General features: G+C 40.4%; 1 protein-coding gene across 12 annotated transcripts; it reads left to right on the plus strand.

The window, feature by feature from the left end:
- Positions 1-20: 20 nt before the first annotated feature.
- On the plus strand, positions 21-12,321 carry HNRNPK (heterogeneous nuclear ribonucleoprotein K). 12 transcript variants are annotated; one of them, XM_047754540.1, is made up of 17 exons: positions 27-172; positions 2,166-2,239; positions 2,350-2,434; positions 2,864-2,961; positions 3,544-3,600; positions 5,063-5,106; positions 5,987-6,059; positions 6,592-6,663; positions 7,165-7,278; positions 7,629-7,757; positions 8,396-8,703; positions 8,812-8,866; positions 9,146-9,229; positions 9,517-9,532; positions 9,609-9,691; positions 10,088-10,257; positions 10,975-12,321. In XM_047754540.1, exons 3-17 carry the CDS (start codon positions 2,377-2,379, stop codon positions 11,006-11,008), a joined length of 1,395 nt encoding a protein of 464 aa, XP_047610496.1. In that variant the 5' UTR covers positions 27-172; positions 2,166-2,239; positions 2,350-2,376; the 3' UTR covers positions 11,009-12,321. The 12 variants fall into 12 exon arrangements, with proteins under 12 accessions (XP_047610499.1, XP_047610504.1, XP_047610510.1 ...); XM_047754546.1 differs by having other exon boundaries at positions 11,035-12,321; XM_047754542.1 differs by lacking the exon at positions 27-172 and adding an exon at positions 429-527.
- The last annotated feature ends 10,954 nt before the right edge of the window (positions 12,322-23,275 follow it).

Below are 23,275 nucleotides of genomic sequence, written 5' to 3' on the forward strand. Positions count from 1 at the left end.
AGTTCTCGCGAGAGGCTACCCCCCCCCGCCCCTTTCCCCCACAGCTAGTGAGTGCGCGAACGAGAAAGGAGGAGGGCGCTCCAGGCGAAAGCACTGCAGACGCCATTATCCTGTTTCTTCGCTGCACCAACCTCGAAGTCTTGTCTACGTCCCGCTTATTTGCGACCTAAAGGTAATTACGGTTGTTAGGGCTTGGGTGTTACGGGTTCGGGCAGGGTTTGGCCTCCCCAAAGGCTGTGTTGACTTTTTCCAAGTCTGGTTTTTCTCGGGCCCTTAGCGGCCTTAGCCTGAAGGGAGGCGCCGGCGGGGGGCGGGGTTGTCGCCTCCTCCGGCGCCTTGATTGACGCGGCCTTCGGCCAATCACTTCGCCCTCGCGCCACCGCTGTAGCCGGGGCAGCCAATCGGGCACGGCGGCGGGGTAGGAGAGCGCGGGGAGGCGGGGGAGGGCGGCGGGGCCTGCGCTCGTTCTCTGTCTAGCTGTGACCGGCTGAGGCGGCGCGGCGGCACAGGGACGGTAGTTTTGCCTAGTAAGGAGTCGGGCTGGGCGAGCGGCGCGTGGGGGCGAGCGCCGGAGACCAATATCTCCACTTGAGGGAGGCTTTGGGGGCTGCTTAGTGGTTGGCCGGTTCTGGGGGGGGGAAACGTTGCCGGGCTTCCCCTCCCCCCTCCCCCTCCGCCATTTCCCTGAGAGCGTATATCCGCAGTCCGCGTTGTGGTGTTGGCGGCTTCGAGGAATCGCAAGGCTGGTACCGGTGGCATGAGCTGTAGTTCTGGAGTCTTGTGAACTAGGCACGTTGCGCAGGGAAGAGGAGGGGCCGGCGGGTGGGCCCCGAGGGCGGTAGAGAACGCCGCCGCTCTCTTTGTGTGGGTCCCGCCGCACTTGGGCGCTCCCGGCCCGAGCCTGGAGCGGGAGCGGAAGAGCTGGAATGGTCCCGGCTGCCTCCGTTGCTTTGTCTCTCCCGCGGAGGGGGGGAGGGTGCGGGGGATGAGGTCTCGGGACCGCGTGGTGGGTGGGGGAGGGGGGTCCGCGCTCGGCTCCGCCTAGTAGCACGTAGTCGCCATTACGCGGGCCGCCATTTCCTGTCGGATCCGGGTGAGGAGGGGTGCGGAGCTGGTGCTCCCGCCTCGGGAGCTTTTCCAACTCCTGTTGCCTGGCCGTTGCCGACACCGGTATCGGGCGTTGGGGCGAGGAGGGCAAGTTTGAGCTCGGCGGGTCACGCACATACTTGGCGATTTTTCGCGGTCTGAGAGAGGGTGTCTAAAGGACCCGAAGGATATTTATTTATCCTTGCAAACAGCTTGGTATTGGTTTTTAATCTCTTTTATCTAGATCTGCCACCTCACGTCAGTGTTTAACCGAGTGGTGGGCCAGAAGGTTAGCGTTTTTGTTTTTTTTTTTTTTTTTTTTTTTTCAGTTAGTGTTTGGACGGGTGGAAGGCATAAATGTTGCCTTGACTTTGAGCTCTAAGCTGTTTGGCTATATTCTGGCGAGGGCCACGAGTCGCCTCCTTCTACCAGTCCTGAGAGAGGAGCTAAAAGCAATTACATCACCAGCCTGGTATTGAAGATGTGATTGTTAGGTTACACCCGCTTTTAATGTAATTTAAAATATCCCGCTAGTGATGGTATTGGTGTTCAAGGGTTCTGTTGGATGGTTAAGTAGTACTGGCAGTTTCGGGTTTTGCTTGTATCAACTTTGCAGACTTAATTATTGCTCCACTGGATTGACTTGACGGTTGGATATGGTTTGAATTTGGCTTTATGTTTGTAAATTTTAAAGATTTCGGAGATGGCATTTCAAGTCAACAATGGAAAGAAACCCAAAAGCGATTTTAAATTCCAGTATAAAAATAATCCTTCCATAAATTTATACTTCCCAGAACACAGGCTCAGAAGCTCATATGCCTTACATGCTTCTCTGGCTTTCTTTGTCATATAAAATAACTAGTTGCTGTGGAAGGACTTGATCCAATGGCTTAAAATTAGTGTTAATTTTTAACAAAATCAGATAATGGTCTTTTGTTTTTTGAGGCAGTTATTGTGAGGTTTAAGACCCTAAAACAAACACGTTTTAAAAACAGCTCTTTGGGTCGTTGTGTTCAAATTAACATTCATCAGTACTTAGTAACCGAAAAGGGAAAGCTGATTCGTGTTGGTTTTTATAGGCTACTGCAGCACCATAGTGTCAGTTGGTCCCGCCCAGAACACTTCAGTTCTGCTCTGCAAGGATATATAACTGGTACGTTCTGGAAGCAGAATCATTTCTTTGCTTTAAAAAAAAAAAAAATTAAGTAAGGGGCACAGCTTACTTTCCAGTAAGCCAAATGTACTATTCTCTATTTTTCACAGATTGGTGTGTCCATTTAATACAAGAAAATGGAAACGGAACAACCAGAGGAAACCTTTCCCAACACTGAAACCAATGGCGAATTTGGTGAGAGAACGTTTTACTGTTTAGATTTTCTTTTTTCTTTTTTTTTTTTTTTGGTCCTGTTAGCTTCATTATTACTTTATTTAATTTGAGATCCTTATCAGTTATGTTTTGGAGTTTATGAACTAGAAGTAACTTGTTTGCGTAGGTAACTAAATTGATTTTTTAAGACAGTAAATGTTAAAATGTTGCATTTTGAAATTGCTGTTGTTGTGTTAAAATATATTTAGAAATATTGGAGCTGGAGAGTGCTTCAATTTGTGCTAAAAGTCTAAGCATGGGTGCCTTTTAAAACTTAAAATTAGCCTCAAATCTCTAAATAGAATGGAATTACTTTCTCTAATTTAACTTGCAGTTTAAAACTAAAGTGTAATGGAAAGTGTCCTTGAAGATGTTGGTGCTCTCTCTGAAGTCTGAACTGTTAATTTCTAGGTAAACGCCCTGCTGAAGATATGGAAGAAGAACAAGCTTTTAAAAGATCTAGAAACACTGATGAGATGGTTGAACTGCGCATCCTGCTTCAGAGCAAGGTATCAATTTATTCTTGAGAATTTGAAAATGGTTCTTATTCAAGTAGAAATTAAGATGAGTTCTGATTGGGCCCTCTGGGAGGCCTTAAGGGCTGCAGAATATGAGAGATTTGTGTGGCTCTTTCTAAATATCCTTTTGACCATGGTGACTGTTGTTTTGCTAACAATAAAAAGGAAAGCCCATGATAGTGAGCCACCACAGGTCAATCTACGAGATCGGTATGGATGATCCTTAAAGTATTAATGGGTTAGAGATTATATCTTGATTATATATCATGGGTTCATCAGAAAGCATCCACATGTCACCAGCTTACTTGACTCATACTATAGCTTACAAAGTCAAGGTATCTACAATTACTTGTTTTGTGGAAAGGAACTATAAAACTAGTACCAGTGCTTCCGTTTTACATTTGGTGTGTTGCTGGCATTTTGAATATTTAGCCCCCAAAGTACATAGACCCTTAATTTTTGTTAACCTGACGGATTTGCTATCCCCAAGTAGTTTTTTATCCCAGTAGCCAAAAAAGAGATTAGACTTGTGTGGTATTTATGGTTTTGTTTTGGTTTCTTTATCTTTTCCAGAATGCTGGGGCAGTGATTGGGAAAGGAGGCAAGAATATTAAGGCTCTCCGTACAGACGTAAGTATTAAAGAGTTTAAACGACTACTCAGGCAGCTTCAGTTTATGTGTTTGTATAAAATTAAAGATGCATCATAGAAATCATTTATAGTCTAGATACAAGCCTTTTATAATAATTGATTACATAGATGATTTCAGGTTTTGCCATTCCTGATTTAACAAAACCCATATTGAATTGGGTGAGGGGTCCATATTTAACCTTCTCACTTTATAATACTTTTCCACTACATTATTCACTTCAAGCAAGGTAACATCTTAATTAAAAATAACAGTATAAAAACCCTCAATTGCACCGTTTCCCATGTGTGAATCAAATACAGTATTAATGAAAACCATTGCAGGTGGCTGATTAAACACCAAAATTTTTCTTTCCCTTCCCCTTTTTACAATTCATCCATGTGTTCTTTAACACCTTGCACATGGAGCACAAAGAAATTGAGGTTGCATGATTTAAATATGGGTAAAGAATAGACTAGGCACTTAATCTTGCACCTGGGAAACCATTTGTCAACACTAATGATTTGTTTGAGTCTTCATATTTTATAGTGGGTTGACTCTTGTGATTAGACACATTAAATGTTGGTATCACCAGAAGTGAGCATATTTATAGGACTTGGCTACACCAAATTTCCTAAATTTTTTTTCTCATGTACACACTCTTGATGTTTTCTTGCTAATAAAGTTGAGGCAAATAACTTTGTGTTGAACACTTATTTGATAGAATTTCATTTCTCTCTTGGTCACAGATCTTTGTATGTTTCTCTTGATTACTGTAAACTTAACTTGAAAATTTGTTTAAATTTTACAAACTGGCCTGTTAGGATCTAGGAATGCGTTTTAAACCTCCAGGACACCAAACTAGTCTTTAAGAGTTAGGGTTTTTGATGGTGTGGGAATTTTTGTTTTGTCTTTTATAAACCTCTTTCCTCTTAATCCAGATGGTCTGTATAATGATCTGGGTTATTTCCCCATTTTCCTCAAGAATTTGAGTCATGACAGGTTTTGTGTCTACCCTCATGAGCCAGCCTGCTACTGAAACATCATTTGTTTTTTTTTTGTTTTTTTTTTTTAAAAAAGTACCATCATTAAAGGTCCTTAAATGTTAAGCCACAGTCAGGTATAGAGAAGTCCATTATTGTGTTAGTCTTCAGAACAACTTAAGCTTGTTTCATTAATTGAGAGTATGAGTATAGTTTGTATTAAATTAAAATTTATTGCTTTTCCCCCTTTTCCCTCTCCTTGTTTTTTTGGCCATATATCTCCGTTGCCCATGTACTGGATCGACTTACCCCTGCGTTGCCCACCATGACGTTGGCCCATCCGCCCCTGAACGCCCATGTGAAAACCCTGGTTGGCTATGCCCAAAAATGTGCTCGTTGCCAAACGGGTACCATACTTGACAACTTCTGATTGAATGCCCATGCCCAATGCCAACATCCACGAACGCCAATGACCAATGCAGTACAATGCCAGTGTTTCAGTCCCAGACAGCAGTGGCCCCGAGCGGTATGTCCCAACAGTTTATGCCTCACTGCCTGATTAGAAAGAGAGAAATGTATTTTATTACCTGCCTTTTATATAATTAAATAGTATCCCCTTTAGACGGTGTATTGTTTTTCAAGTTTCTGTCTTATTTTCCCCATTAAGTCTTTTTGTCACTGAACTTTTACCGTGAGTTGCCCACCCAAACGATCCACTAATTTTATTTCAATGGAAGGAGCACAGCTTCAAGTGTTGCATATTTGCTGCATTGTAAATCAAATTGTTACCGAAATAGTCTCTCGCTCTGTCTTTGTGGCCCACCTTGCTTCCCAAACATTGCCTGTTCATAATTTTTTCTGATGAAATGCTAACTCTGGTTCACTTTCCTTCACTTCTCATTTGTGTTGTCTTTGTTTTGTCTCGCATTTGTATTTGTTTTCTTGCAGAGCCCATTAGTGATCTAATTTCTAACTGGTATCCATAACCTTACTCCAGATATAATGTTCACCACTTGGCATATTCCCCCACTTTGCCTAAGAGAAGGTGTGCCAGTTTTACCAGTGTAACAGCGAGGGTATCCTTAATTAACTTAGTGGTGGCGGGGAACATAAATATTCAACTCTGCTTCAGTTCTGGTCAATTTATTGCCCACTTAATCTGAGCCCTTCCAAGAGCCCATTCTCTCTGTCTCTGCAAGTCTCCTAATATTGTTACCATGTTTGTATTGGACATAAAACAAAATGCATGTGAAAAATGTATAAATAGGCTACTTTAAATGGGGAGTATTAAATAATTGTATGCTACTTCTCTGTAAAAGTTTGCTTGACTACGGGTGATGACCACAAAACTCATTTTTTCTTTTCCACCTTTTTTTGTACTATCTGGTATTTGTGATGTTTGACAGCATATTGAGTATCAGTGCCGATATTGAAACAATTGGAGAAATTCTGAAGAAAATCATCCCTACCTTAGAAGAGGTAGGCTCATTTTTTTAATGTATTTGGTAGTTGGGGGGGGTGCTTAAAGGATGTTTTAATGGGGCAAAATGGGGGAGGTGGCAAGACATGGAATTAATAGTTTTGTAGCAGCAGTGTTTTTAACCTCTGCTACTTAATGTATAGGGTTATCATTCCATTATTTCTTTCAAAATATAGCATAGTCACTCTGGAATAGATAGGAACTACCTGTGGTCATGCACTTTCTTGGGTTTAGCATGTATTTTAGGGGCTTTAGAGGAGATTTTGAAGTTAGAGTATTGATTATGGGACTTTTGGAAAGGACTGTTTGATCTAGTTTGAAGATTTTTAAATTGTATATAATCTTTATATAAAGATTTATTTACTAGGTACTGAGAAAAGCTTTGTGCCTTGATTCTTAGTGTAGATAAGCACTTCTTTGCTATTTAATGATATAGACGTGGAATATGTTGTAGTAGCTTTACCAATATATGCGACAATAGCCTGATCACACTAGACACTTAACCTATTACTCTTATTTTTCTACTTTCAGGGCCTGCAGTTGCCATCACCCACTGCAACCAGCCAGCTCCCGCTCGAATCTGATGCTGTGGAATGCTTAAATGTATGTCATAGTGCCATTGAACCCCACTGAAGTATGGAGCCTGGCCCATAGGATCAATTTTATTTTCAACATAGTGTACTTTTCCCGTCTCTATAGAAAAAGGCTTAAAAACATGATAAATGAATGGTCTTACAACTCACTGTTGACCCTGCTCCATGCTGCAGTGGGAATTAACTACATTTGCAAAGTGCTTTGCAGTCATTTTTATTATGGTGTTATTTGAATGTTAATAATAATTTTGTGGTAACAGCGACATGCTAAATGGCTGCAGTGTGGGTATGGTGTTGCAGGACCTGAAAATAAAATAGTTTTTTAAGGTGGTGCAGAATGTCCTTTTTGGGCCTGGCTATTGAGGATAATAAGCACATAACTGGTAAAGTTATTGAAATATAAATTCAGGTTGCTCACTGCAACAGTATTGTTATGCTTATAGCAGATAAGTGTGTATTCTTGGGGAATCCTTGATTTGGGACTAAAGTTTTATAACTCTCCCTCCCGCAGTACCAGCACTATAAAGGAAGCGACTTTGACTGCGAGTTGAGATTGTTGATTCATCAGAGTCTGGCAGGAGGAATTATTGGGGTCAAAGGTGCTAAAATCAAAGAACTTCGGGAGGTAAAGACCTTTTGTTTCTTCTCCTGCCCCACATTACTGTAAAATAGATTTTTGTATAGATTTGGTTCAATAGGCTTCTCATTCCCCCTTTAGAGTTTTCTCTCCTAACGTTCATCGTTATCTAGTTAGCTAAGTACAAGGTAACAAAAAGGTCTGGCCATAATAGACAAGTTATTTAGCCAAAATTTATCATTACTAACAAAAATCCTCAATTACTAACAAGGTTTTTATATTGGACAGAAATGTTCCTAAGATAAAAATTTATCTGAACCTAGGATTTTTTTTTATACTTTGTTTCCCCTTTTTTTCCCTAATTAATTAATGCTACTTCTTTTGTGAACTTATTACAGAACACTCAGACAACAATCAAGCTTTTCCAGGAATGTTGTCCTCAGTCCACTGACAGAGTCGTTCTCATTGGAGGAAAACCTGATAGGGTTGTAGAGTGTATAAAGATCATCCTTGATCTCATATCAGAGGTACCTGCAGAATGCTTTATTTACTTCTAATTTCATAAAAACATTCTTAACTCATATTCTTATTCAAAACATAGTCTATTACAGAACATTTAGACAAATGGCTTCCTTTACCTAACAGTTTTCTATCACTTTGCTTTAGCTATCACTTTAATTTAGATATAATTTGGGAGCCTTACAGAGTCATCTTTTGATTGTTGGTGGGGTTTTGATAGCTTTTGATCTTTGAAATGAAGTTTCTATGGTTCCTCTATAGTACTACATTGCACAGCTTCCCTAGCAAGATGTGCCTCATTATGAGTTACAGGCTTACCTAAGATACTGATCCTCAGATCAGTCACTTTTTTTTTTCATAATCCCCATTGTGAAATGTGAAAAGGGTTTGTGGTTTGTTACTTAGCCCTAAGGGTAAAATCAAGCTATCAGTCCTTCACTCATAGATGGTAAAACTCTTGTTTTGTTTGGGATGCACAAAAAAATGCAGTTAGGGTTTTCGTTTTTAAATCCTTCTTATTGTCTTTGCTTATATTCTTGTCCCTATCTTGGGTACCTCCCAGGAGAAATGTAGAGAACTTGAAATGTATTTAAGAAAATGGTTGATACCAACTAAGGTTCTTTGTTGGCTATATTTTTTGTTTCAGTCGCCCATTAAAGGACGTGCTCAGCCTTATGATCCCAATTTTTACGATGAAACGTATGATTATGGTGGCTTTACAATGATGTTTGATGATCGCCGTGGACGTCCTGTGGGATTTCCCATGCGGGGAAGAGGTGGTTTTGACAGAATGCCTCCTGGTCGAGGAGGGCGTCCCATGCCTCCATCTAGAAGAGATTATGACGATATGAGCCCTCGTCGAGGACCTCCTCCCCCTCCTCCTGGACGAGGTGGCCGGGGTGGTAGCAGAGCTAGGAATCTTCCTCTTCCACCACCACCACCACCTAGAGGAGGGTAAGTTTCTTTCATCTGCACATAACATAGAAGAAGCTGCACTTCAGGGATAGAGGTGATATTTTTTGTCATGTATGACATGTAAATAAGTACTGTGTATGCTTGCAGAGATCTAATGGCTTATGACAGAAGAGGAAGACCTGGAGACCGCTATGATGGCATGGTAAGAACTTTATTGCTTCATCAGTGTATGTATGAGCGCAAACAGGGGTCTTATTAACTGAAGGGCTTGTCTTACAAGTGAATTTTCTTATATAGCTAGCAACTTACATTATCATGTGTGTTAGCTGGCATATTAAGATTAGGTCAGTCTTTGTTTCCTCCCAAGTAGGTGATTCTCATTTATGTGGATGATGTGAAATAAATAGAAATTGGTTGTATAAAAATGGTAGCTCTGACAAATGTAGTGCAGGTTCCTGTTAATGGTTTTTATCTCTAACAGGTTGGTTTCAGTGCTGATGAAACCTGGGACTCTGCAATCGATACATGGAGCCCATCAGAGTGGCAGATGGCTTATGAACCACAGGTTGAGTATCAGGGGTGTTTATGTTCATGTCAGTAACAATTTTTAAGGTGTTTGCTTACCCATCAATAAGTTTTATTTCTCCCTCATATAACATTTTTGTTTTGTTTTGTTTCTTGGATTGTTGTGTGCCTGAGGTTTCTTTCTCTTGAGGATTGTCTTCTGAAATTTACTGATAAGGGAGGATATGGGAGGATTTCTGGTTTCCTAAACTGGGGGATTGTAGGAATGTTAAAGGACCTGAAGTTTTGAAGGCAAAGTAACTTTCTATTTTCTGTTTCTGTTTTTAGGGTGGATCTGGATATGGTAAGTTTTCTCCTTTGTGAAATAAAACATTATTTCATGCTTTCTAAATGAACTTAATACTCATTATTTAAATCAGATTATTCCTATGCAGGGGGTCGTGGCTCATACGGTGATCTTGGTGGACCTATTATTACTACACAAGTAACTATTCCCAAAGATGTAAGTATCTTTAATACTAAAGGGATGTTTAATGCATTTTACGTTTCCTGACTTTAAGTGAAAGGTTTTAACAAAAATATTCCATTGTAGGATTAAAACAGTGTTTTAAGGACTTGAGTGAGGTGTCATTCTCCAGTTTAAGCCTTGTCAAATGGTGTGCAATACTACTAAAAGCAATTACAAAGAGTTTTGAGCCCTTGGTTCCTTTATTAAAGGAAATGTTGATGGGTAGTATAAATACATTATAATCCAATAATTGAGGGGCATCGAATTAACACAGCATAATCAATAAGTTGTACAAAGTTAACAGTCCTGATGGTCATTGAAAGTACAAGATGATATGGTTTCTTTGAAAGTACATCATAAACACTTGTTTTTAAAAAAAAATCTTTTCAGTTGGCTGGATCTATTATTGGCAAAGGTGGTCAGCGGATTAAACAAATCCGTCATGAATCAGGAGCTTCGATCAAAATTGATGAGCCTTTAGAAGGGTCCGAAGATCGGATCATTACCATTACAGGAACACAGGACCAGATACAGAATGCACAGTATTTGCTGCAGAACAGGTCAGTTTGTTTAGCTTTATGTTAGCCTACTCCTACTAAAACTTGAAAAAGCTTTTCTTCTCAACTGATTTTTCTTTTAGAAGCCATGGTGTCTCAACCTTTTGGAGACCTAACTTCTAAACCCTCTAATAGCTTTGCTTTAATTTTCTTCTGCTTTCTTACTAAAAAACGAAGACATTTAATACTAATCTTTCTGGAAGAAGCCTTAACCAAGCAAACCTCTCATTTCTCTGGTGAAAACTGCTGCCAAAACTACTTGTTATAAATTATACAGAGCCTGTAGAAAATATAGAAGAGTCAGTGGATGTTGGTCTAGTTCTGTGTGGAAGACTAGTGATTTTGTTGTTTTTAGATAACTAAATCGACAACAAATCACAGTCTGCCATATGGCACAGGCCATGCCTCTACAGGACAATTGATTGGTGCTGTAAAATGCAGCATTTCACACCTTAACTGGCATTTCTTTGTCTTTTCTACCAAATATTAACAACTTTTGATTTTCTTAATTCTGCTCTACTAATGTCTGGTTTACTATTAATCTTTTTTTCTTGAATTTTATGTTGCTCTAATTTGTAATTGCTAATGTTTTTAATTCTTATCTCTAATAGTGTAATGGACATGTTTATCATTTTAACTTAGCATTGAAATTGTCTTAATGTGATTAAGATGTTACGAACAAAAATTCTAATTCGTACTTTTTTTTCTTTTCTTTTATAGTGTGAAGCAGTATGCAGATGTTGAAGGATTCTAATGCAAGATATTTTTTCTTTTTTATAGTGTGAAGCAGTATTCTGGAAAGTTTTTCTAAGACTAGTGAAGAACTGAAGGAGTCCTGCATCTTTTTTTTTTTTTATCTGCTTCTGTTTAAAAAGCCAACATTCCTCTGCTTCATAGGTGTTCTGCATTTGAGGTGTAGTGAAATCTTTGCTGTTCACCAGATGTAATGTTTTAGTTCTTACAAACAGGGTTGGGGGGTGGGGGAGGGCGTGCAAAAACTAACATTGAAATTTTGAAACAGCAGCAGAGTGAGTGAATTTTAATTTTTGTTCATTGTTGGTGGTTTAAAAAAAAATTCCCCCATGTAATTATTGTGAACACTTTGCTTTGTGGTCACTATAACATTTGGGGGAGGGGGGGACAGGGAAAAAAAGTAACAATAGTCCATATGTCCCTGGCATCTATTCAGAGCAGTGTGCAGAATGTAATGCTCTTTTGTAAGAAACGTTTTATGATTTTTAAAATAAATTTAGTGAACCTATTTTTGGTGGTCATTTTTTAATGGTCATTTTTCAGATGGCTGAATTCCCCCCAATTTGCCCCCAAACTAAACACTAAGTTTAATTTTCAGTCCTCTGTTGGATATAAATAAATACATCTCTTGGACATGCAAAATATCTTGACACATTTAGTTCTGGTGATCTCTTAATGGTTTGAAAGTCCATTGCTTGGGAGAAAATTCCACCATACATTCATGCTTATAGTAAGCGGGGGATTTTTGTTTGTTTTTGCAAATGCTTGCCCCTACTTTGCAACAATTTTGTTAGTGATTATGAAGAAGAGTGGGGAGCAATACAGCAGATGGAGTAGTGGTATAAGTATATATACCAGAAGCCTAATGGCAGCAAGTTTTATTAGTCAGAATATTGGTTATGGAAGTGACTGATGCTAAATAAATTCTGATTATTTTTTATTAGATAATTTCTCACCTATAGACTTAAACTGTCAGCTTGGTAGTGTCTATTAGTTAAACTTTGTAAAATATATATATATTCTTGTTTTTCCATTGTATGCAAATTGAAAGAAAAAGATGTACCATTTCTCTGTTGTATGTTGGATAATGTAGGAAATGTTTGTGAACAATTCAAAAAACATGAAAAAAGTTCCTGTGGATGTTTTGTGTAGTTATCTTGGCATTTGTACTGATAGTTAAAAGTTCACTTCCAAATAAGTAAAACTCCCATAATGTTAGATTTGATGTGTGACCGATTTGAACAAGGGTTGATTGACACCTGTAAAATTTGTTAAAACGTTCCTCTTGTAAGGAAATACAGTGATCTTAAATTATGTATTTTTCGTGTGAAGTGTTTTTCTAGCATTTTCAAATCAGATTTGGTTAAGATGGTTAATTTAAAATTATTTTAAAATTAGTGCTAATTCCAATTTCTACAGGTCCCAGATAAGTTTAAAATGTTTTTTCTGGTTCTTGGCTCATAAACCCCTAAAATGCTACCTCTTAATCTCCCAAGTGTCCAGAAGATTTTTAAATTATATGGAAGCAAGTTCCCATTACAGCTCAGTGGGTTAACCCAACATGGTGTCTAAGAATGTGGGTTTGATCCTCACTGGCCTTACTCAGTGGCTCAGGATCCAGCTTTGCTGCAAGATGCAGTGTAGGTCGCAGATGCAGCTCAGAACCCATGTGGCTTAGGATGGGTTTGGGGAGAAGAATTGGATATTCTCTTCGTAAGTGACAATAATATCACAGCATCACTTAAAAATGCTATCTGTGAAAAGATTTCCCACAAAGGTGAAATTAGTTGAAGTTGTCATTTGGGTGTTCTTTTATTTTTAGAGCCACAGCTGAAGCATATGGAGGTTCCTAGGCTAAGGGTTGAATCAGTGCTAAACCTGTCAGCCTGCACCACAGTCACAGCAGTGCCAGGTCTGAGGCAAGTCTTACCTATACCACAGCTCTTGGCAGCTCCAGATCCTTAACTCACTGAATGAGGCCAGGGTGAAACCCACATGCTCATGGATGCTAGCTGGATTCTTAACCCGCTGAGCTACAGTGGGAACTCCCCTCTTGGGTACTTTAAGTATGGGTAATTTGGAGTTGCTTAGGGTGATAATAGCCTCATTTTGAAATGGGCTTTTCCCTTAAAACTATCAGTAACAACGTTGTTACTCCTATTGGAGGAAAGCCCTAGACAGAACACTTGAGTTTTCATTGGTCATTCAAAAATTAGTTTTGTAAATGGGCTATTAGCTATAGGAAATTCTCATTTTTGCCTTTTAAAAAATTAGATCTTGAATGCAACTTTCTAAATAACAGATTGAAGATGAGCTAATATTGATAAACTGGGTGTACAACTCTGGAGGGAGAGGCCTTTTGCATTACCACTCTAGTAATGGTGTTTGAATGCAGGCTGGCAATTTGAGATAGATTGAGAAAATAACAGGTTTAAACTTAAATGGAACATTGAACCAATTTTGTAAGATAAGTAGGTAGCCTGATGATGTTAAAGTTTTAGAAGTTTAAATGGTTTCAAAAATATTCTTGTCTTTGAAAATTACTACCAAACTGCCAACAGACATGGAAACTAAAGTTTCCTCAGTGATGAGGAAGGGATTTGAATATTTACCCTATTACTCAAATTTTAATAGCTTGCCTAGTGAAATTATGATAGAAAATACTTGAATTTTATTTTACTTTGTCTTTTGAGGGCTGCACCCACAGCATAAGGAGGTTCCCAGGCTAGGGGTCCAGTGAGAGCTGTAGCTACCGGCCTACACCACAACCACAGCAACTCAAGATCCTAGACCACAGCTCACTGTAACAGGCCTTTAACCCACTGAGCAAGGCCAGGGATGGAACCTGCATCCTCATGGATACCAGTCAGGCTCATTAACTGCTGAGCCTTGGCGGGAACTCCAAAGTACTTAAAATTTTATGGAATGATCCAGCAGTTATTCAAAAGTTTCACCACTGATGCCACTGGAATACACAAAGACTGGATCTTTGAAGAAACTGGACATAGCAGCTGTTTTGAAAACCACTTCAGTGGTTTTATCTTCAAATGCCAAATGTTAGTGCTCAAAATCGAATTACTGTTGCACAAACAAAAGTGATTCGCTTGCTGCCAGATAAGCCTATATTTTTTAAAATTTCTCTTTAGACCACTGAAAACTTTTCTGTCCATAAGGTTAGTTTGATTTTTTTTTTTAAATACTCAATGCCATCAAAATTTTTTTGGAAAGGGACTCGGTGTTGATGGTGGCTGAATGTAAAATTAGCCTTAAATACTGTATTTTACATCTCCCATTTATCAAAGTTTACCTGTTGCTTGCAAGTTTGAAGTGAAACTGACCAAACTTGGCTCTGAACTCTTAGGAAGCAATACTGAAGCATTTCTCTGTTCTTAGGAGCACCTTCAAAATTGACAGTTCTGGTTAAACATAAACATTTCTGGTCCACACCCCAGGTCTACTGAATCAGAATTTATATAGAGAAGTACCAGAATCTACAGAGTTAACAAATTGATTAAGTTAATAGTTTTGAAGTAATGTAATATGGCAACATAAAGTAAGAACCACAAGTTTCTATATCATTAATTCATCAAATACGTACTTAGTTCCTGAGGAATACAGAGGTAGGCTTTGAAGAGGCAGTTCTTAAGTATTTGGGGAGAATCCAATAATTACAACAAACTAAGGAGGAAAAAACAGTATTGTGAGATGTGCTTATGACAGCAGAGATCATCCATGTGTGTATGTATACATATTTACATACATTCACAAGTATGTTCCTCGAAACAAAACTGCAGTTAAGCTAGGAAAATCCCAGTGCCTTGACCCAAAATTCTGCCTTCTGCTCCTCCTCGCAAATGAAAAAACACAATGGGGCTTGTATACACAGATTAACCTTTACCCAAGCCTCAACGCTTTCAGGCAGGGAAATCTGACCAGAGGAAAAGGGAATACCCAGCACCCAGAGAATTAAAGCCCAGGCAGTTAAACATTTGTTTATATTTAAATGGAGAGCTTATCTGCTGAGTCAAGGTGGTTGAATATGCAAATAGACTTTGGAAAATGTAGGATGCAAATGTGTGGGGTTGGGTTCCCCTGTTTGCTAACAGTGACTGTTTTATAATAGCTGGTCTATGACCTTGAACCTTTCTAGCCTCCACTTTTTGTCCAGAACCCGTAAGAACTTGCTATCCTCCTCAACAGCTCTTCTTGTTACCATTTCTTCTTGTTCTCCAAAACTCTAGACCCATGACCCCCAAGCCTGTAATTGTGAGAAAAGTTTGGTTACCAAAACTTCATGCTTTTAAAATCCTCTCAAACATTTTCCCCCTTTGGACATCCTGTTCCCTTTGCCCCTTTTTTCCCTGACGTTATTTAAAGACAAGGTTTCATTGGAAAGGAAGGGCCACCTTGTTCACCTAGTAAAGTCTTTAAGGTTAGGTGGGATGAGAAGTCATGTAAATGGTAATGACACCGATTTGCCAGAACAAAGTAGAAAGTGCCAGCTAGGCCCCTCAGAGACTTCCGTAGGGTTAAGCCTGGGGCAGGGTGAGTGAGGGATGATTAGTAAGAGCAGGAGCTTCAGGTTAGTTGAATAGGAAGCCAATAGCAGAGAAGCAAAGCTCAACTCATTTTTGTTTGGAACCCTGCAAAGTGTCCCTTTAGTAACATAAATTACTGAAGTAGAGCAGAAATTGTGGCATATCATGTTTGGGCAGAGAGAACCTGAAACTTCTCTCTCCTCTCTTTGCCCCTTCCATCCCTTCCTCCCTCCCTATCTCTCTACCTCTCTCTTCCTCTCTCCCCACAAAATTTACTTTGATTTCTACATGACACAAAAAGGACACCAGTTAGGTGCTAATAGGCTTGCCATGGGGGCACCATGATGAGAGTGGTTACTACATAGCAGGAGCTGTAAGGTAACCCAGCTGGGGACTGGATAGAGACACCAGAATCTAAAAAAATTGTCAATACCAGTGAAAAAAAATGAGATCAAGTTAGTCAAGACCACTGGGTTAAGTGCTAAAAAACCAGACCACCAGTTATTCTAGCTTTGGTCATTCAGTATAACTGTATGGAGAGCAATTGCCAAAATTCAGACACTGGACAGACCATACCTCAGGGGTGAGTTTGCTGACAAAGGCCCTTTCCTTCCATTATCAGAATACCTAAACAGTTTGCACCCAGACTTGGAAAGGTGGAGGTGAAAGCTTTTAGCAAAACAAACAGCCCTAGGAGTTCCCATTGTGGTACAGCGGAATTGAACCATGAGGTTGCCAGTTCAATCCCTGGCCTCGTTCAGTGGGTTAAGGATCTGGCATTGTAGTGAGCTGTGGGGTAGGTCATAGACCCAGAGCGGATCCTTTGCTATGGCTGGCTTAAGCCTGGGACCCCTAGCCTGGGAACCTCCCTATGCTGCAAGTGCGGCCCTAAAAAGCAAAAAAAAAAAGCTGTAATAAGAGGTCTGACCTTTAAGTTAACTGAATAATATTTAGTTATTCAATAATTAATAATATTCAATTAATAATATTCAGTTATTCAATATTTACCTTAAGTTAGATCACTTTAAACTGGAAGAGACCAACAACTTACTTTCACTTGGCAGGTTTATGTGTTTTTTTCTAACATCAATGGGAATGGAAACCTAAAGTATAAGGGAATCTGGGGCCTCTAGAAGTCTCCATTTTAGAAACAGGAGAGGTAAGACTAATACTATCAAACTAGAAGTTCCAGATGGAGGTGGCCCCAGTTGGGTGGTGGCCTTCATTGGGTAAATCATGCGGCCTTTTATCTAGATCATTTATCCATACCTGTGTCTTAAAGTGGCACCAATTCTGTGTACAGTTCAGATTCCAGAATTCTGTGGGATCAGGCTGACACTAATCTTCAGTTGAGACCACATCATGGCTTAACAGTCTCTGTTCTATCCTGCTTTCCTCACTGCCTTTCACGTGAGAACACTTCCCCAGCAAATCGCCTGCAAAGAATCCCTGGCTTGGGCTCTGCTTGCAGGGACTTGATCTAAGATAGTTGAGCTGGAGCCAGACCAGAAATTTATTTCACCTAGACATCCTTGACTTAAATTTTGATGCTGCAAGTAATGAGACATTGAATTATTTCCTTCTGAAGAAGGAGTGAGAATTTTTTATTTTATGAGGAATAGCTGCATTCTGTTAGGAGTATTTTTGAAAATATATATATGGGAAGAAAATTGTTTGGAGGCTGAACAGCCACAGGGGTGAATTATCATGGCCCTTTTGTTAAACAACACAGCATCAATTTCCCCTTTCTAATAGGACCCAGATTTCCTTTTAGAATTTTTCTCTCCCAGTTGTATGGAGACTTGATGAGACAGAAATCTTGGTCATCAGAGATTCCTCATCACCCAAAGATGTGGGCATTTGACCTAGGCTTGCCCAACCAGACTGTTTGTCCTGGGAATTTGAACCTTAAACAGAATAATGGAAGTAAGTTAAACTGATCATAGTTTTTTTTCAGCGGCAGCAGTAGAGGAAAACTTTGGGCAGTTTCTGTTCACAGTACAGTAGAACTGCTTGATTTCTGTTTATACCTCTGGTTCCCCAGCCTTCTCTTCCTAAGAGCTTTCTCATAACTTTTTTAAAATTTTGTTTTCTTAGGCGTTCCCTTCATGGCTCAGCGGTTAACGAACCCATCTAGGATCCATGAGGATGCGGGTTTAATCCCTGGCCTTGCTCAGTGGATTAAGGGTCCAGCATTGCCATGAGCTGTGGGGTAGGTTACAGACACGGCTGGCATCCCGAGTTGCTCTGGCTGTGGTGTAGGTGGGCAGCTGCAGCTCCAATTTGACCCCTAGCCTGGGAACCTCCATGTGCCTTGGGTACGGCCCTAAAAAGCAAAAACAAAAAAAAATTCTTTTTTTTTTAATTAGTTGTCTAGCCAGTTGCTATTATATGCAGCCCAACCAGTGAGGAGGATTTTCTATTTATTTAACTAACAAATGTTTGTTTATTTATACAAATATATAGCTGATGAAAATATTATACTTTCAGGTGTCCAACAGTGATTCACAAAAAGGTTATACTCCATTTATAGTTATTATAAAATATTGGCTATATTCCCTATTTTGTATCATTGCTTGTTTATTTTATACATAGTAGTTTGTGCCTCTTAATCCCCAACCCCAAACTTGCCCCTCCCCCTTTCCTCTCCCTACTAGTAACTACTACCTAACCTTTCTTTCTTTTCTTTTTTTTTTTTAGGGCTGCACCCCAAGCCACATAGAAGTTCCCAGGCTAGGGGTCAAATCAGAGCTGCAGCTGTTGGCCTACACCACAGCTCATGGCAATGCCAGATCCTTAACCCACTGAGGGAGACTGGGGATTGAACCCACGTCCTCACGAACCCTAGTTGGGTTCATTACTGCTGAGCCACAGCAGCAACTCCCACTACTACCTAAATTAACACACTTTAACTCTGCCCTTGAACAATGTACAAAATTTAAAGTAACTTGGGGATGGCTTCAAAAATTTAACATTTTTCTTGAATGGACGTGTTTATTATAGATTACTCTTTTTTTAAGGAACAAGAGCAAAACATCCACAGCTGGTGGGATTTAGACACCTTAATCCCGACTTGAAATGGAATCATTGAAAAAGACCTTCCTCTTGCCTTTCTAACGAATACTAGCTTATGTCGTTTGCTTCTACATTTTCTAGCTAGATCTCTATTCAAACTTGATTGTGGACTTAATTAGGGATATGCAGGAAAACAAACACAAAGCTTGGAAGGTGGATGGTGTCCTGTAGAAATGTGATTCTTTTCTTTCTTTCTTTTTTTTTTTGCTTTTTAGGGCCACACTTGGGGTATATTGAAGTTCCCAAGCTAGCAGTAGAATCGGAGCTGTACCTGCCTGCCTACGCCACAGCCACTCAAGATCCCAGCCATGTCTGCAATGTACATCACAGCTCATGGCAACAAGGCCAGGGATTGAACCTGCATCCCCATGGAGCCTAGTCAGGTTCATTAACCACTGAGCCACGAAGGGAACTCCCTAGAAGTGGGATTCTTGATCCTTTACAAAATGACAGCAGTGAGGTCTCGAGGATTCCACTGACAAAGACCAGCATTGGCCACGTGGTGAATGTTTAGGAGTTCCAGACTAAAGGGCAAACGAGTTTTTTTTTACACTGGTATTATCGTAAAGAGGCAGTTCTTTATGATAATAAAGTTAAGGATCTGGCGTTGCTGCAGCTGTGGTTGCAGGTCACAGCTGCCTCAATGGTTTGATCTCTGGCTTGGCCAAAAAAAAAAAAGAGGGAGAGAGAGATAAAAGTGGCATACTAGGAGTTCTCATTGTGACTCAGCAGAAATGAATCTGACTAGTAACCATGAGGATGGAGGTTTTATCCCTGGCCTCACTCGGTAGGTTAAGAATCCAGTGTTGCCGTGAGCTATGGTGTAGGTCAAAGACTGGCTCCGAGCTGATGTTGCTGTGGCTGTGATGTAGGCCGGCAGCTACAGCTCTGATTCGACCCCTAACCTTGGAACTTCTATATGCCTCGGGTATGGCCCTAAAAAGACCAAAAAAAAAAAAAAAAGGCATATTACATGTTTATATAACAAGATGTTTTTAATACCAAATAGCTTCTTTCTCTATGCATTTATATTTCTAATAATATTGTTCTCAGTAATACACGTAGAGGCTTTCAGAATTTGTTAGAATCCTTGACTTTGTACCTTACAGCATTATTTTAATGACTGTGGTATCCCACCCCTTTCTATTCCTTTTGAAGCTATTTTACAAAAAAGATTAAAAGTTTTCAGGTTCCTTTTTGCTTTCCTTTCAATGAGTAGAAGGGAAGATTGTTGATTGGCTCTTTTTTTTTTTTTTTTGTCTTTTGTCTTTGTTGTTGTTGTTGTTGCTATTTCTTTGGGCCGCTCCCACGGCATATGGAGGTTCCCAGGCTAGGGGTTGAATCGGAGCTGTAGCCACCAGCCTACGCCAGAGCCACAGCAACGCGGGATCCGAGCCGCGTCTGCAACCTACACCACAGCTCACCGCAATGCCGGATTCTCAACCCACTGAGCCAGCCCAGGGATCAAACCTGCAACCTCATGGTTCCTAGTCGGATTCGTTAACCACTGTGCCACGACGGGAACTCCTGGCTCTTTTTTTTTGAAGCCACACCTGTGGCATATGGAAGTTCCTAGTCCAGTGGTCAAATCGGCCTACTTCACAGCCACAGCAACACCAGATACAAGCCATATCTTTGACCTTCGCCACAACTTGCCACAAGGCCAGATCCTTAACCCACTGAGTGAGCCTAGGGATGTAACCCACATCCTCACAGAGACAATGTGGGTCCTTAACCCACTGAGCCACACAGAGAAGGACTCCATTTTTTTTTTTTTTTTTTGGCCATGCCCCACAACTATCTAAAGGTGCCAGACCAGGGATTGAACCTTCCCTACAGCAGTAAGGAGAGCCACAGCAGTGACAGCATGGGATCCCCAACCCACTGAACCACCAGGGAACTCCAGTTGGCTCTTTTTTAGTTATGCCATTGAGCTAAAATTCTGTTAAACTCTCTTATCCTTTGTTCACTTGACTGTTCCCTTTATGTATTTGGCCAGAGGGATACTGTGAGTTCTGGAAGATCTTTTCTAAAGAATCTTTCACCACAGTTTATCCACAGTCCATATTTTAGTTGAATATATAAATATTAAAATCCTAAAACATCTAGGAGTTTTCTTGTGAATACCCTTCTCTACCACACCTTTTTTTTTTTCCCCACTACACTCTAAGATGAGCCATCTACTGCCAGCTGGCACCAATTCTTCAAGTCAAAGTGTGCATCACAAACGCAATTGTGTGATCCTCTTTAATGGAAGAAACACCAGGCAATCTCTCTACTTCTGTTCCCCAGAATAATTAGAAGGGTTGCTGCTCCACTTCCACATATTTGGGGGCTTTTGATTATGTTGTTTCTTTCAGTTTTATTGAGATGTAATTGCCATATAGCACCATATAAGTTTAAGGTGTACAGCATGATTTGATTTATATACATCAGTTTATTTGATTACCACAATAAGGTTAGCAAACATCCATGATCTTATATGGCTACAAAGTTAAAGAAATAGGAAAAATTTTTTCTTGTGATGAGAACTCTTAGGATTTACTGTTAACAACTTTCATATATAACATCCAGCAGTATTCTGTGCAAGCAGTTTTACATGTAGGGTGTTTTTTTGATGTGTTTGTGGGAGAAGGTGAGCACGACCTCTTACTCCTCTGCCATCCTGTTCCCTCTTATCCAGCAGTGTTAAATGTATTTATTCATGTTGTACATAAGTCCCTAATACTTACTTATAACTGAAAATTTATCTTTTTTTTTTTTAGGGCCACACCTTTGGCATATGAAAGTTCCCAGTATAGGGGTCGAATCGGAGCTACACCTGCACCACAGCCACAGCAACGCCAGATCTGAGCCGCATCTGCAAACTATACCACAGCTCACGGATCCTTAACGCATTGAACAAGGCCAGGGATGGAACCCGAGTCCACATGGATACTAGTCAGCTTTGTCTCTGCTGCGCCTCAACAGGAATTCCAAAAGTTTGTTGTCTTTTGACTGCTTTCCTCCTATTCCCCCCTTCTCCCACTTCCACATGTTTGAATTTCAGTTCTGGAAATTTCTTTATACCGTCTTTAGGCAGTGCAACCACTCTCTGCTTGATGACTTCCAGAACCCATTCCACTGACAGCTCAGCTCCAGCTTGTAGCAACCCTGAGCTAAGAAGGTGATTACCAGACCAATATGTTGTGTTATACTTCGAAGTGAAGGATGAGTTCAAAATTGTTCAGAGATCTCATTTGTAAAGCAGTGTAAACACTGAGTTTTGGATGATGAAGAGAATTTGGCAAGCAGAAAGTGATAATCTCTAATACCATTCAAATCAATCCCTTATGACATTTAAATCTTGTTTGTAATCTGGTAAAGGGACAGCATTGGCACTCAGCAAAACGTTCAAGGACTGTGTGGCTTATTCCAGAATGTTGTTGCATTTTTTTAAGACAGCAAGGGAAGCAAGTAGATTATTGGTTTACTGTAAAAGGATATAACTCATGAAGAGCCAGATGAAAGAATTGCACAGGGTAAGGTATGTGGGAAGGGGTGTGGAGCATCCATGCTCTCCCAGCATGTTACTCTCCCCAAACTTCACCAACCTGAAATGTTTGTATATGTGTGTTTTGGCTGCGCCCTCAGCCTGTAGAAGTTCTCATGCCAGGAATTAAACCCATGCCACAGCAGTGACAACGCTGGATCCTTAACCACTAGGCCACCAGGGAACTCTGTGCTTTTTTTTTTTTTTTTTTGGCCACCCCATGGCAAATTCGAGCTGCAGCTGTGACCTATGCCACAGCTGCAGCAATGTTGGATCCTCAGCCAGATCCTTAGCCAATTGCACCAGAATGGGAACTCTAGGACTATTTTTTTTTTTTTTTACCACCCCCATGGCATGTGGGAATTCTAGCCTAGAGGCAGAACCTGAACCATAGTAGTAACCCAAGCCACAGCAGTGACAACACTGAGTCCTTAACCACTAGGCCACCAGGGTACTTCTGACTTCTTTTTGCATTTCTTTGGGGGGCCGCACCAGCAGCATTTGGAAGTTCCCAGTTTGCTATCAAAAGAACTGTAGTTATTTCAAGCTTCATACCCTGAGGATGCTGTGCTACACCACCTAATGGTAAGACAGAGGGATTCCTGAACAACATCAGAATTCTGCTGAGAAGGAAGGAGGGAAAGGAAGTTGAACTGGTAAAGAATTCACTTTTTTTTTCCCCTTTTTAGGGCTGCACTGGAGGCACATGGAAATTCCCAGGCTAGGGGTTGAATCAGTGCTGCAGCTGCCAGCCACAGCCACAGCCACAGCAATGCAGGGTCCAAGCCACATCTGCGACCTACACCACAGCTCTGGGCAATGCCAGATCCTTAACCCATTGAGTGAGGCAAGGATTGAACCCGCATCCTCATGGGTACTAGTCGGATTTGTTTCCACTGCACCACAATGGGAACTCCCAAGTTGTTGATTTTTCTGTCAACAAGCCTCAGTAAGAGAAAATAGCCTAAATTATTTAACCTCTTGAATTTTTCTGCCGATTGCTAGATTTTCTTGTTAATCAACTTCTTTGACTCCCAACATTTAGAACTGGAAACATTCCAAGTCAACAGATTCATATTTATTCAACAACTGCATTACTGTGCTAGGACTTTTTCTGGAAGAG

Source organism: Phacochoerus africanus, chromosome 12 (genome assembly GCF_016906955.1).
Source record: "Phacochoerus africanus isolate WHEZ1 chromosome 12, ROS_Pafr_v1, whole genome shotgun sequence".
In the NCBI taxonomy this organism is placed as follows: domain Eukaryota; kingdom Metazoa; phylum Chordata; class Mammalia; order Artiodactyla; family Suidae; genus Phacochoerus; species Phacochoerus africanus.

Excerpts from the sequence above, each read along its gene's own strand:
- HNRNPK (XM_047754543.1), top strand. The coding sequence starts at position 2,377 with ATGGAAACGGAACAACCAGAGGAAACCTTTCCCAACACTGAAACCAAT. Across the intron at positions 3,601-5,062 it reads TTAAGGCTCTCCGTACAGAC|TACAATGCCAGTGTTTCAGT; the intron begins GTAAGTATTAAA and ends TGACCAATGCAG. Across the intron at positions 7,279-7,628 it reads AAATCAAAGAACTTCGGGAG|AACACTCAGACAACAATCAA; the intron begins GTAAAGACCTTT and ends AACTTATTACAG.